The 14,285-nt window shown below is 46.7% G+C and overlaps 1 protein-coding gene across 1 annotated transcript in view; it reads right to left on the bottom strand.

Annotated features, from left to right (window-relative positions):
* Positions 1 to 218: 218 nt before the first annotated feature.
* Positions 219 to 14,285, bottom strand: part of NOS2 (nitric oxide synthase 2) — a 45,618-nt gene continuing 31,551 nt past the window's right edge. Inside the window, exons 19-26 of the mRNA XM_063146846.1 lie at positions 13,575 to 13,753; positions 13,153 to 13,316; positions 11,119 to 11,329; positions 10,089 to 10,176; positions 8,875 to 8,996; positions 6,326 to 6,474; positions 3,899 to 4,093; positions 219 to 385 (exon numbers count right to left, since the gene is read on the bottom strand). Coding sequence (XP_063002916.1) covers positions 257 to 385; positions 3,899 to 4,093; positions 6,326 to 6,474; positions 8,875 to 8,996; positions 10,089 to 10,176; positions 11,119 to 11,329; positions 13,153 to 13,316; positions 13,575 to 13,753 — 1,237 coding nt within the window. The 3' untranslated portion in view covers positions 219 to 256. The remainder of the gene's footprint in view (positions 386 to 3,898; positions 4,094 to 6,325; positions 6,475 to 8,874; positions 8,997 to 10,088; positions 10,177 to 11,118; positions 11,330 to 13,152; positions 13,317 to 13,574; positions 13,754 to 14,285) is intronic.

The following is a 14,285-nucleotide window of genomic DNA, read 5'->3' as shown; positions in this document are numbered from 1 at the left end:
GTAAAATCAGCTCACAAACGTAAGAGCCTTTGTCCAATAATAGGTACCTAAAAAAAAAAAGCTGACCGCTGCTAAACGTCCCATAAAATATACATTAACTAAAAGAATAAATAGAATTAAATAAAATAACGTAGTTTCGTTTTTAAAAGGCTGGGTTTCATGGGCTAAATCCTGCTCCTTCCAAATTTTTGGAGAGGAAGCAAGTCCCAACCCCCCACTTTGGTAGAAAACAGGAGCATGTGTGCAAAGTTTATGGCTAAAACGTTAGCTGGGTGTGAGATCCCAAGTAGCTTAGGTCTCGTCTGGATTTCTGTTCGTCTGAGGTTCGCGGGTTCTCGTGTGGAAACACAGCTCCGAATATGTCTTCATGGTACCGCTTCTGCCTCTGTAAAAGCAAACAGAACAAGGGGGGTTGAAATGAAATAAATACATAAATAAACAATATGTCTGCAGCATAATAATAATAATAATAATAATAATAATAATAATAATAATAATAATAATAATAATAATTTTATTTATTTCTTACCCGCCTCTCCCTTTGGATCGAGGCGGGGAACAACATTAGAACAGGAATCAATACATCTTAAAAAATCATGATTTAACATTGATCTGGATAGGCCTGCCGGAAAAGGCTAGTCTTTAAAGCTGCCTTAAAATCACACAGAGTGTTAATTTTACGAATCTCCTCCGGCAGGCCATTCCACAATCTGGGGGCGACAGAAGAAAAGGTCCTCTGGGAAACTGATGTCAGCCTAGTTTTAGCTGACTGAAGTAAGTTCACCCCAGAGGCCCTGAGTGTGCGGGGCGGACTGTATGGGAGAAGGCGATCCCGCAGGTAGCCTGGACCCAAACCATTTAGGGCTTTAAAGGTAATGACCAACACTTTGTACTTTGCCCGGAAACTAATTGGCAGCCAGTGGAGTGATTTCAATGTTGGGGTAATATGCTCACCCCTAGATGTACTGGTGACCAACCTGGCTGCCATATTTTGAACTAGTTGAAGTTTCCGAACTAGGTACGATGGTAGCCCTATGTAGAGTGCATTGCAGAAGTCAAGCCTTGAGGTTACCAGCGCGTGAACTACTGTCTTTAGGTCTTCTGACTCCAAGAAGGGGCGCAGCTGGCGTATCAGCCGAAGCTGATAGTAGGCACTCCTGGCCGTCACATCTATCTGGGCTGTCAACATGGAATGATTAAATTCACTGATCGATTAATAAAATTAAACATACTTGGACAAACATTTCTTTAAAAGCGTGAATTCTTTTAAATACAAGTACTTCAGCCAGAGCACTGAATTTAATTTTAGAGGAGCTCTTGGAGGGTTTGAGGCCTACTGAGGCAAGGTAGGCAAGGTTTGAGGCCTTAGACGTCTGGGGGTTTTCTGTTGGGAGGGGGTAGCCCTGAGAGGAGAAGTTTCATTTCTCCATTTAAATTTCATTTCTTCAAAGTTGGAGCAGTACTTTCTGTTTTGGGGACCATAAGGAAGGAGCAGAAAGATGCAGCTTGAAGAAGTCTAGGTGCAGCTTAGGGTAAAAGAACTTGCATTTTTATTTTATTTTAATGCCTCAGTTCTATTGACTAAATACCTTTAAGTGTAAGTTGCTGGTTTCACTTATTTATTTATTTATTTCATTTTTATACCACCCAATAGCCGAAGCTCTCTGGGCGGTTCACAAAAATTAAAACCATGAAGAACATAATAAAACAACCAACAATCTAAAAACACAAATACAAAATACAGTATAAAAAGCACAACCAGGATAAAACCACGCAGCAAAATTGATAATAGATTAAAATACAGGATTAAAACAGTAACATTTATGTGTCAGTTAAAATTAGGTGTTAAAATACTGAGAGAATAAAAAGGTCTTCAGCTGGCGACGAAAGGAGAACAGTGTAGGCGCCAGGCGGACCTCTCTGGGGAGCTCGTTCCACAACCGGGGTGCCACAGCAGAGAAGGCCCTGCTCCTAGTAGCCACCTGCCTCACTTCCTTTGGCAGGCGCTCACGGAGAAGGGCCCCTGTGGATGATCTTAAGGTTCGGGCAGGTACATATGGGAGGAGGCGTTCCTTCAAATAACCTGGCCCCAAGCCGTTTAGGGCTTTGAATGTTAGTACCAGCACTTTGAACTAGTAAACTGTGGTGGTAAGGCAAGTGTTTGGAGAGCTTTAAAGGTGTACGACTGTACACCTGTATATCTACAGCCTAAAGCGCATGTTACTAGGAAGGGGAAGGAAAAAGAAGGAAGGTGGGTCTCTTAAGGAGGCAACGATCCTTGAGGCTTCTCTGCATGTCTTAGCTTTAGGCCATCATGTGGTTTGGGCTGGAGCCCAGTGGTGGGAGGCAAAAGGAACAGGGACAAAAGACCACAGATATCTCCAGGTGATACCTGCGCCCCTTCCTAGAGTCGGAAGACCTAAAGACGGTCGTGCACGTGCTGGTAACTTTGAGGCTCGATTTCTGCAATGCGCTCTACATAGGGCTATCTGTGTGCCTAGTCCAGAAACTTCAACTAGATCAAAATATGGCAGCCGGGCTGGTCACGGGGACACCTAGGGGTGACCACATCACAGCAGTCTTAAAATCACTTCACTGGCTGCCAATTAGTTTCCGGGCGAAGTGTAAAGTGTTGGTTATCACCTTTAAAGCCCTACATGGTTTGGGTCCAGGTTACCTGTGGGATCACCTTCTCCCATACAATCCCACCCACCCCGCACACTCAGGTCCTCTGGGAAGGGTTTACTCCAGTCAGCGACAACTAGGCTGGCAACTGCTACCCAGAGGACCTTTTCTTCTGCCGCCCCCAGACTGTGGAATGGCCTGCCGGGAGAAATTCTTTGGCTTAATACTCTCTCTGAGTTTAAGACAGCCATAAAGACTAGTCTCTTCTGGCAGACCTACCCAGATGAATTTTAAACCTAAGAATTTTAAGTTATTGTGATTCTTATTTTAATATTGTGTTGGTTTTAACTCTTTTAACCAGTTTCATTTATTTATTTATTTATATTTATTTATTACACTTATATACCGCTCCCATAGCCAGGGCTCTCTGGGCGGTTTACAGAAATTCTAAAATTCTAAAATTCAATATACTTGTTTTTAAAGTATACAAAATTTAAACTCTAAAACACAGAACAGTTTCATGTATTTAATGTTGTTCCCCACCCCGATCCAGAGGGAGATGCGAGTAAGAAATAAATAAAGAACTGAAAGAACTGGGCATGTTTAGCCTGAAGAAGAGAAGATTGAGGGGAGACATGAGAGCACTCTTCAAATACTTAAAAGGTTGTCACACAGAGGAGGGCCAGGATCTCTTCTCGATCCTCCCAGAGTGCAGGACACGGAATAACGGGCTCAAGATAAAGGAAGCCAGATTCCAGCTGGACATCAGGAAAAACGTCTGGACTGTTAGAGCAGTACGACAATGGAATCAGTTAGCTGGGGAGGTTGTGGGCTCTCCCACACTAGAGGCCTTCAAGAGGCAGCTGGACAAGCATCTGTCAGGGATGCTTTAGGGTGGATTCCTGCATTGAGCAGGGGGTTGGACTCGATGGCCTTGTAGGCCCCTTCCAACTCTGATTCTATGAGTCTATGATACCCTGGGCATGATTCTATGAAATTGATGATGATGATGATGATGATGATGATGATGATGATGATAGCATCCCTGCTAATAAAAAAAGGGCTGGCGCTGCCACCCCTGGACTCCAGCCCAAATCACAGGATGGCGTCAAGTCAAGACACATGGAGAAGCCAAGATGTGTAGGCCAGCCCCAAACCAGACCGTGCGATTTCAGACACTTCCTTGTTTGATGCAACAGGAACGCGTTTGCCACATGAACTACGTCTCGGGTGGAATCCGGCAGCAAACCTAGCCAAGCCCTTGTGAACGTACCTTCAGCTGGAAGCAGTATTCTCCTGCCTGCTCCTCCGTCAAGCCCAGCTGTTTTGCACACACCTCCTTTAAGGCCTTTGCCACTTCCCGGGCCATGCGGACGTCGCCACAGACGTAGAGGTGGCCCTCGCGTTCATGCAAGAGGCTGCACACTTCTGCTGCTAGCTTGTTCCGGAGAAGGTCTTGAACGTAAACCTGGGGGGGGGGGGGGGAAAGGGAAGAACCAACTTTGACGTTGTTCTTCACAGCGTTATCATCCATTCCGGCCCTAGGTTTTTGAGGGGACTTGGGCAAGACATCCCCAACGGCCCTCCTCCCTCAGGGGGTCTACCTTCTCACCACCTTCTCACCACCTGGTATTCTTCTTCAACATCTTCGCCACCACTTGTGTGCTGGACAGGTAGACAGCCAAGGGGCAAGTGGGCCGTGGCTTCCGTTGCTCCCCCTCCTGCCTCCCCACCCCTGACTAGAGGCAGGCCTGCAACTCCTGCCAGCCCTAGCCGTCATAGCCAGTAGAGAGGGGTGAGGGGAATTTAGGCCAAAAATATCTGAAGGTCCACAGGTTGCCTCACACCTGTTTTAACTGGAGATGCCTGGGATGGAACTGGGGCCTTCGGACACGCAGAGCAAGGGCTCAGCCACTGAGCTGTGGTTCCTCCCGAAGTCACAGGATTGTAGAATTTGAGAGGGACCTTGGAGGTCATGTAGTCCAACTCCCTGCTCAGTGCAGGAATCTCGCAACAGCACCTTCGCTGACTGATGATGGCCTCCAGCCCGTGCTTAAATACCTCCAGGGAATTCAATTTCTTCCCTAGGGTAGCCAGAGGCAAAAGAGGACAGGCCTCTATATCTTTAACAGTTGCGTAGACGTCCTTCCATCGTCTTCGGCTTCAGAACAACCTACTCCTGAAGCAGCTCGCTGTTTTTGCTACAGCTGTTGGAGTACTGCTAAAGGGAGATTCTGGGGATTTGAACCTGAGACTTTCTGCGTGGAAAAGGCTGATCAGTCGTACAGCTATAGCTTTCTTGGTATGGACATTTTGGGTTTGCTTGCACAACATGTGAGCAGGCCCTGTATGAAGCCCCGAACGTCAGCGGGAGCTCACACGCCTGCCGAATAGTTTCACAAATTGTCGAATGTGTGCAAATGTCCCAGTTCACTTTGCACAAATGTCTTCGTTTGAGCAAATCCCCTCAGTCGGCTGAATAAGCCTCGCTTTAGCGTATGGAGGGCATTTGTGCAAATTTCAGGAGATCTGGGCAAATTTTGGGAAGTTGGTGCCAATCTCCCATTCCACCGCTGTTCGCTTTGTGCAAACCTTCCGTCAGCACAAAATGAGCAGCGTTTGCAAATGCGAGCAGCAAGCAGGCACGAAACGACGTTCGGAGGATCCTAGCTCTTTCGCCCGTCCCGACCTCCACGAGGACAAGATTTGCACACTATGAGCCAACAGTGTGATGTGGCTGCAAAAAAAGCAAATGCTGTTTTGGGATACATTAATAGAAGTATAGCTTCCAAATTGTGGAAGGTACTGGTTCCTCTCTATTCAGCCCTGGTTAGGCCTCATCTTGAGTATTGCGTCCATTTCTGGGCACCACAATTCAAGATGGATGCAGACAAGCTGGAGGGGGTTCAGAGGAGGGCAACGAGCATGATCAGGGGTCTGGAAACAAAGCCCTATGAAGAGAGACTGAAAGAACTGGGCATGTTTAGCCTGGAGAAGAGAAGATTGAGAGAAGACATGATGGCACTCTTCAAATACTTAAAAGGTTGTCACACAGAGGAGGGCCAGGATCTCTTCTCGATCCTCCCAGAGTGCAGGATACGGAATAACGGGCTCAAGTTACAGGAAGCCAGAATCCGGCTGGACATCAGGAAAAACTTCCTGACTGTTAGAGCAGTACGACAATGGAACCAGTGACCTAGGGAGGTGGTGGGCTCTCCCACCCTAGAGGCCTTCAAGATGCAGCTGAACAACCATCTGTCAGGGATGCTTTAGGGTGGATTCCTGCCTTGAGCAGGGGGTTGGACTCGATGGCCTTGTAAGCCCCTTCCAACTCTGCTATTCTATGAACCTACCTGGTGTTGCCCAGGTCCTTGAATAGCAATGATCTCTGTAGTCCACTCTACTCCCCAACTGACCCAAGAGCATTTTGAAATGAAAAGGAGCAACTGGCAATTCAGATGGAATTCAGAGCATTGTTGTGTAAGCCTGATTGTGACCTCAGAGATTCATACAGGTCTTTATTTTAAAGGGATACACCATTCCCCCCCCCCCTCTGCAGTTTACCAACATGAAATAAAAATCTGTCAGGGATGCTTTAGGGTGGATTCCTGCACTGAGCAGGGGGTTGGACTCCATGGCCTTGTAGGCCCCTTCCAACTCTACTATTCTATGATTCTATGAAGATAAAATGGAGCCTTACTTTGGGACAGCCGGGCTCTCTGGAGTATGCGGTGTGGACCTCTTGAAGAATCCCTTTCCGGTGCATTGCCTTCATCTCTTCTTTGTAGAGGTGGTCTAGGTGGGAGTGTCGGCAGCCGAATAACAGAATCATGCCCCTCCCATCGATCTCTAAAAAAACAGAACCCCCAAATAAGTTTCGTCTTCCTAGGACATTCAAGGGCAGCAAGCACAATGGTGCCATCGGAGAAGGACTTTCGGGACCTCCACTCAGCAGAAGGACGGCCTTCAAACAGTGTGGTGTAGTGGTTAGAGTGTTGGACTGAGAGTCGAGATCTGGGTTCTAGTTCCCACTCGGCCATGGCAGCTCACTGGGGGGGAATCCACACGTCGTTCTGAGATCGCTTCTAAGCGACCCCAGTGTGGCGTGAAAGCGAGCGTGTAACTTGCCTTTTGAAGAGCCGACGAAGAGACGTCCTTCCCGCCGCCGCCGCCGCCCAACTCCCTCCTCGCCAGCTGGGACGGACAGCTCGGGGGAAGAAGGCCCCGCCTTCTTCCCCCGAGCTGTCCGTCCCAGCCGGCGAGGAGGGAGTTGGGCGGCGGCGGCCGCGGCGGGAAGCGGCGGCTCTTCAAAAGGCAAGTTACACGCTTGCTTTCACGCCGCACTGGGGTCGCTTAGAAGCGATCTCAGAACGACGTGCAGATTCCCCCTGGGTGACTTTGGGCCAGTCCCCCAGTGAGTTTCCATGGATAACATGGAGAAGAGGAGGATTATATACGTTGCCTTGGGTTCCTTGGAGGAAAGAAGGCGAGATATGAATGCAATAAATAAATAAATAAAAATAGATAAATAAACACCGGTTTTAGTCCAAGGTACTTTAGGGAGCGCCTTCCTCCCCTATGTTCCAGTCCACCACTTCTGGTCCTCGGAGGGTCATCTTCTACGACTGCTGAACGTGAGACCGGCAGTCACACGCCGCGGGGCCTTCTCCTTTGCCGCCCCTCGGTAGTAGATGACCTTCCCGTTGAAATGCGTCTGTTGACGTCTTTGAATGTCTTTAAGCAGGCATTCAAGACTCTGTTATTCCAGCAGGCCTTCTTCTTTTGGAATCCTCTCGCTGACCGTTCTATATTGTTTTTATACTGTCTGGTTTTAGATGGTTTTAGATATCTTTTTACATGGTTTCTAACATCTTTTTGCTACCTGTGGTATTTTATTGATTGTTTTATCCTGTTTAAATTGCTTTAAACTGTGTATGCCACCCAGGGCATTCTGTATATAGGCAGGGTATAAATTGAAATATTATTATTATGATTATTATTTATTACATTTATATACTGCCCCATAGCCGAAGCTCTCTGAGCGGTTTACAAAAGTTAAAAACAGGGAGCATTAAAAAGAAATATACAAAATTTAAAACCATAAAAAGCATAAAATACAAACGAAAACAGACAATATCCATTTAAAAACAACCATTCTGGGGTCAGTTAAAAAACTCAGCATGTGCTGTTAAATGCCTGGGAGAAGAGAAAAGTGTTGACCTGGCGCCGGAAAGATAGCAGCGTTGGTGCCAGGCGAGCCTCGTCAGGGAGATCATTCCATAATTGGGGGGCCACCACTGAAAAGGCCCTCTGCCTTGTTGCCATCCTCCGAGCTTCCTTCGGAGTAGGCACCCAGAGGAGGGCCTTAGATGAGTGGGTAGGTTCATGTCGGGAGAGGCGTTCCATCAGGTATTGTGATCCCAAGCCGTGTAAGGCATAATAATAATAATAATAATAATAATAATAATAATAATAATTGCAGCACGGTTGGCCATCACATTTAGGAGTAAGAAAAGTAATACATTTTGCCAGTGACACACACACACACACACTCACTCACACACACTCACACTCACAAAGCCATTAAGTCAAGGAGTCTAAAATTACTGAATTACACCACTGAATGTGTATGCATGAGACAGGGAGACGGGTCTGCGGAAGAAAGCGTGGGCAGTTCCCTTTTGGGCCTATTTCTCAATGAAGTCTTCTACTTTAGGCTGTTTTGGGGGATCGACTGCTTCACCATTGCGAATAAATAAATAAGCCAACAAATCCACGCACATAGAAAAGGGGACTCTGGCTATTGGACGGTATAGAAATGTAATAAATGCCCGATTTCTGTGCTGATATGCTAGATTTCTACGTGCAGGGTTTTTTAAAAATTTATTCATTTTTTATTTTGCAGAGAGGGGGCTAATCAGAAAGGCCAGTAATTTGGGTGTGTGGCCTCACTGTTTTGCTGACTTCCCTCTCCCACGACTAGCAGAAGCATTATGGGAAATGCTTTTCAAACCAAGAAAGGAGAAAGCCTCCCCTGAAGGATTAATGTTCAAAACACTCATGTCTCGATACACGGACACCTGCGCACCTGGAACCTTCTTTTCTCTGTTCCCAACACCCCTAAAATGAACACTGCTAAGACTCAACAGGGCAAGCAATTAATAAAGCGCAGATGGAAATGTTTAAAAGTCTTCAATTATTATTAATATTATTTTTAAAAGTCTGATAATGAATACCACAGTCCTTTACCTTTTATTTCCAAATCGTAGAGCCGTTGCTGCCAGAAGCTTCTAAAAGGAGCAATCCCCGTGCCTGGGCCAATCAGGACGCAAGGTTTTCTCGGGTCTTTCGGAAGTCGGAAGTTATCAGCGCTAAACAATACCACCAAAAGAAGGTGAAGAGGAAGAGGAAGAAGAGGAGGAAGAAGAAGAGGAAGAAGAAGAGGAGGAGGAGGAGGAGGTGCTTCATTCTTTTTATGTTCATTCATCGGAAGCTAATGTAATGGCTAAGGGAGATCCCCAACAAATTCAAGCCCTGAGTTCAAATTCCGCCTCTGTCCTGAACTCATTGCAGATTCTCAATGGTTTTTTCCTAGGGGTTGGAAATCTCCTTCAACTCAAGGGCTGAATTCCATTTCGGGGCTCTCAGTGGGCGGAGCGGAAGGCAAAAAGGGGCGGGGCAAAGGTGGTGGGGCCAAATGTACAAAACATTAGGGTGACCATATGGAAAGGAGGACCGGGCTCCTGTATCTTTAACAGTTGCATAGAAAACGGAATTTCAGTAGGTGTTATTTGTATATATGGAGAATCTGGTGAAATTTCCTCTTCATCACCACAGTTAAAGCTGCAGGAGCTATACTAGAGTGACCAGTTTAAAAGAGGGCAGGGCACCTGCAGCTTTAACTGGTGTGATGAACAGGGAATTTTCACCAGGTTCTTCATATATGCAAATGACACCAGCTGAAATTTCCTTTTCAATACAACTGTTAAAGATACAGGAGCCCCGTCCTCCTTTTCATATGGTCACCCTACAAAACATACTACTGGCTCTTCCTGCCAGTCACACAGCCTTAGGACACAAGGGGAATGCACAAAAGCCAAGAAACCACCCAATGATTGGCAGTTGGGGGGAAAGGGGGCGGGTCTAGGGAAAAGGGCATTATGGCAGGGGAAGGTTCAAGCACTAGTAGCTACGTATCCTTTTGGCCTTTTACACTGCATGACTCCTTACTTTTAAAAAATATCCCTACACTTAGAAGACTAGCATATCAGGGTGATATGCTAGTTTTCTACATGCAGGGCAGGTAGTGGGCTTTGTTTTGGTCAGCAGAAGCATAGAATCAAGTTCAAGTGCTTTATGCTTGAACAGGATTGGCCTGCATTTCAAAAGACACGGTTTTGCCGCCACCACCCGTCAGTTTGGGGTGAAGAGTTTGCCAAAGAATATCTGGGCTGCATTGTTACCTGCGCACAAAACAGGGGATCGTCTCCGTTAGTTCGATATCGTTCAGCCAAGTGCTGCATACTCCGTGGTGGACTGGACCTTTTCCGTCTTAAGAGGAGGAAGAACGGCAAAATAGGTTGGTTTGTTTTTTAAAAAATGGCTTAAAAATGTACCAATAATAATAATAATAATAATAATAATAATAATAATAATAATAATAATAATAATTTATTTATTTATTTATTTGTTACCTGCCTCTCCCTCTGGATCAGCCTTCCTCAACCTGGGGCGCTCCAGATGTGTTGGACTGCATCTCCCAGAATGCCCCAGCCAGCTGGCTGGGGCATTCTGGGAGTTGTAGTCCAACACATCTGGAGCGCCCCAGGTTGAGGAAGGCTGCTCTGGATCGAGGCGGGGTACAACACAAATAAAAATACCATAAAATACATAAAACTAAATGCATATCTTACAATAAAATGTGCATCCAAACTCCACTTTATTATTTTATTTATTTACTTACTACATTAATACCCCCAATAACTAATGTTCTCCGGGCAGATTACAAACAGATAAAAAATTGAAAATGCCATAGAACAGAGTGTATTCCATAAATGGTGAGCCACCACTATGGCATTAAAAATATAAAATACAACACAAATATTTAACAGAATAAAATACGGTATAATGCAAAACAACAAACAGCACAGGTAAAGACAGGCCATAAAAATCAAGAATTAGATTTCTAAAAATGCCTGAGAAAAAGAAAGGTCTTTGCCCGGCACTGAAAAGATAACAACGCAGGTGCCAGGTAAACCTCTTTGGGGAGTTTATTCCATAAATGGGATGCCACCACTGAGAAGGCCCTGTGTCTTGTAGCCACCTGACTAGCTTCCTTTGGCAGAGGCACCTGGAAGAGGGCCTCCAAAGATGACCTAAGGAGGAGGCGACATTCCTTTAGATACTCTGGTACCAGATGAATGTTTCGTTGCCCCAGTCCAGGAGGAGTTGGGGTCTCCTATATGCCGCCTCACTGCAGAAAGCACCGATTACCTCTGGTCCTGTAGGTGACCACAGCGACCGTCAGGTGAAGTTCTCCAGGCTCCCAGTCTTGCGAGGAACTGATGGAGTAATACCGAGGTTTCAGCAAAGGCAGCTGGGAGACCAAGAAAGATGTTGGGACCTCGACGGATGGGAACTCCTCCAAGACCTCTAAAATGGTGGGGCTGTTGTAAAACTTCCATTTGTTGTATTCCTCCAAGCTCTAAGATGCAAAACAAAAACAGACGTGGAATCTCACAGGATACCCGCACTGCTACGCCATGGCCAACTTCCAGAATCATAACAAAACCTTTCCGTTTGGCCAAGAGGATCCCTTTTAGGGCTAGACTACAGGCTTATATGGGGCATGTAGGTGATCCTAAAAATTGTATGGACTCCAGCGTAAGTGTGCAGGGTCTCAATATGGACTGGACCACCACACACAGGCTGGGAGGGGGTTAACCTTCCCAGCCAGCCACTTTGTCCTTTAAATTCATCAGCCCCCGTGCCTTCATGGGGACTAAAGAAAGGAAAAACAACCCTTCACTGCAGCCAAAGGAGCATGTAATTTAGCCCTTAGTCTCTCCAGCTGACATTGCCCAACTTCTCCATACCAGAGCCAAATTATACATTCAGAACGGTCAGGTGGTAAACCCTTCTTGGACCGTACCACTTCAGCCTCGCAGGTGGAGAAGGTGCCTCAAAGGCTCTCCCTACACCGAGAAAACTAGCGCATCACAACGAAGACGGCTACAATCCTTGTCCCTGACAAGGCCAGCTTTCTATGGGTAGGGACTTTTTGGCCTAGGGGAGTATCCACTGTTCCACATGTGGTACTCAGGAGCCTGAAGGTACAAGGATGCATTGTGCGTGAAGCTGCCTCTGAAATATGTTTGAAAGCTTCACCTAGAATCATAGAATCATAGAATAGCAGACTTGGAAGGGGCCTACAAAGCCATGGAGTCCAACCCCCTGCTCAATGCAGGAATCCACCCTAAAGCATCCCTGACAGATGGTTGTCCAGCTGCCTCTTGAATGTCTCTAGTGTGGGAGAGCCCACAACCTCCCTAGGTAACTGATTCCATTGTCGTACTGCTCTAACAGTCAGGAAGTTTTTCCTGATGTCCAGCTGGAATCTGGCTTCCTTTAACTTGAGCCCGTTATTCCGTGTCCTGCACTCTGGGAGGATCGAGAAGAGATCCTGGCCCTCCTCTGTGTGGCAACCTTTTAAGTATTTGAAGATTGCTATCATGTCTCCCCTCAATCTTGACCAACGAAGTCCCCTGCCCGAAATTTACATCTGAAAATTTATGGGCAGCTTTTTAGTTGACATCCTAATTATTATTATTATTTATTTATTTATTTATTTATTTATTTATTTATTTATTTCTTACCCGCCTCTCCCTTTGGATCGAGGCGGGGAACAACATTAGAACAGAAATCAAGACATCTTAAAAATTCATGATTTAACATTGATCTGGATAGGCCTAATCAATTCATCTAACAAGGAGGAGGCACCCTGGCACCCTCCAGATGCTTTGGACTACAACTCCCATCATCCCTCACTATTGCTCATGCCGTCTGGGGGTCATGGGAGTTGTAGTGGGCACCTAACCAATTGACTGAGGCTGCACAGCACTGGGGACCCGCTTTCAGCCAGAGAGTCGAATTCCATTTCAGGGAAGCTCTTGGGGGCCGTCTTCTTGTGGGGCGAGGGGCGAGGCTAAAGGGGGCAAGGCCGAGGACAAAATGGGAAGGGCTAAAGTATATAAAAAATGCCACCTTATTCTAGCTTAAACCTCTTACTGACAGTAACTAAGCCCAGGTGAGGGATTTCAATGTTCTAGAGTGGGGGAAGAAACGACAGAAACGCGATTGGTGGTTGAGGAAAAGGGGAGTGGCCAACTGGTGAACACTGGAGGACAGGACTCGGCCCCTGGGCCTAAAGGTTCCCCACCCCTGCGCTGGTAGCTACCGGCCAAGTTGTGGAACTCAGCGGGCCACGTTTGAGGGACCTCTCCTCATTTCCGACCTGCCAGAACTCACATGGGACAAGACGCTGAGCTTCTCCTTTTCGCTTCCTTCTTTTGCCAGCTGAGCAAGGGCTCTGAGCAATTGCTGGGAAGGGGGCGTGGTGACATCAAGGAAATGCCTCAAGGCTTGAGCGAGGGTGCAGGCTGGAAACTTCTTGTCAGGGGTCCAGTAGCCACCTGGAATGGAGGAGGAAACGGGAGAGGAAAACCTTCAGGCTTCCAGAAGAGGAAGTCAGCTGGGGAGGGGAGAGATTTCGCACGGTAAAGCAAAGCAATCAATAGGCAGGGCCTTTTCCCTGCCCAAGTGGTCTTTTTTAGCTTTCCGTTGACCTCAACGGAATGGAAGACGTGCCGAGAGGACTTCAATTCCCACCAGCCCCCGGACAGACTTGCAAAGAGCTCCCATTGTTACGGTGTTTGTCTCGGCCAACTTACGATCGCGACGCGTTTCCAGGCGAATGATGTCATCCGACGGAGGCGCGTCCGCAACACGGCTGATGATACCATCAACGAGAGACTTTTGGTTGCCAGGGAAGATTCCCAGATGGTCCCCAGGGAGATACTTGGCTTCCTGGTTGGCCTCGCAGGAAAGCTTAATTAAGACGGTAGCACGGCTGAATTAGAAAGAAAAACACAGATCTTTCTGAAGCCGACTGTCACAGGATTTCCTTGTTGACAACAATTGATGGGATACATTTCAAGGAACAGGTGTGAAGAGTTATGGTCGGTTTCACAGAAAGTTTTAAGGCTTCCAGACCATATATGGGAAAACTTGCCCAATTACAATACACTGGGGGGTTGCACCGGATTGAAGGAGGTCATTGAAATGTGCCAATCAACCGGCACAGAGAGATGGGGGACTTCCGTCTTCCAACCCATTTGGGGCCATAAGTGTCCTCCAAAGCGTTCAAAACTATGTAACGTTTTTTCTAGTCTGGAGAAGAGAATATTAGGGTGACCCTATGAAAAGGAGGACAGGGCTCCTGTATCTTTAACAGTTGCACAGAAAAGGGAATTTCTGCAGGTGTCATTTGTATATATGGAGAACCTGGTGAAAATTCCCTATTCATCACAACAGTTAAAGCTGCAGGAGCCCTGCCCTCTTTTAAATCTGGTCCCTCTAGTATAGCTCCTGCAGCTTTAACT

This window comes from Elgaria multicarinata, chromosome 22 (genome assembly GCF_023053635.1).
Source record: "Elgaria multicarinata webbii isolate HBS135686 ecotype San Diego chromosome 22, rElgMul1.1.pri, whole genome shotgun sequence".
NCBI lineage: Eukaryota > Metazoa > Chordata > Lepidosauria > Squamata > Anguidae > Elgaria > Elgaria multicarinata.
This window is presented reverse-complemented; position numbering and strand designations above follow the sequence as displayed.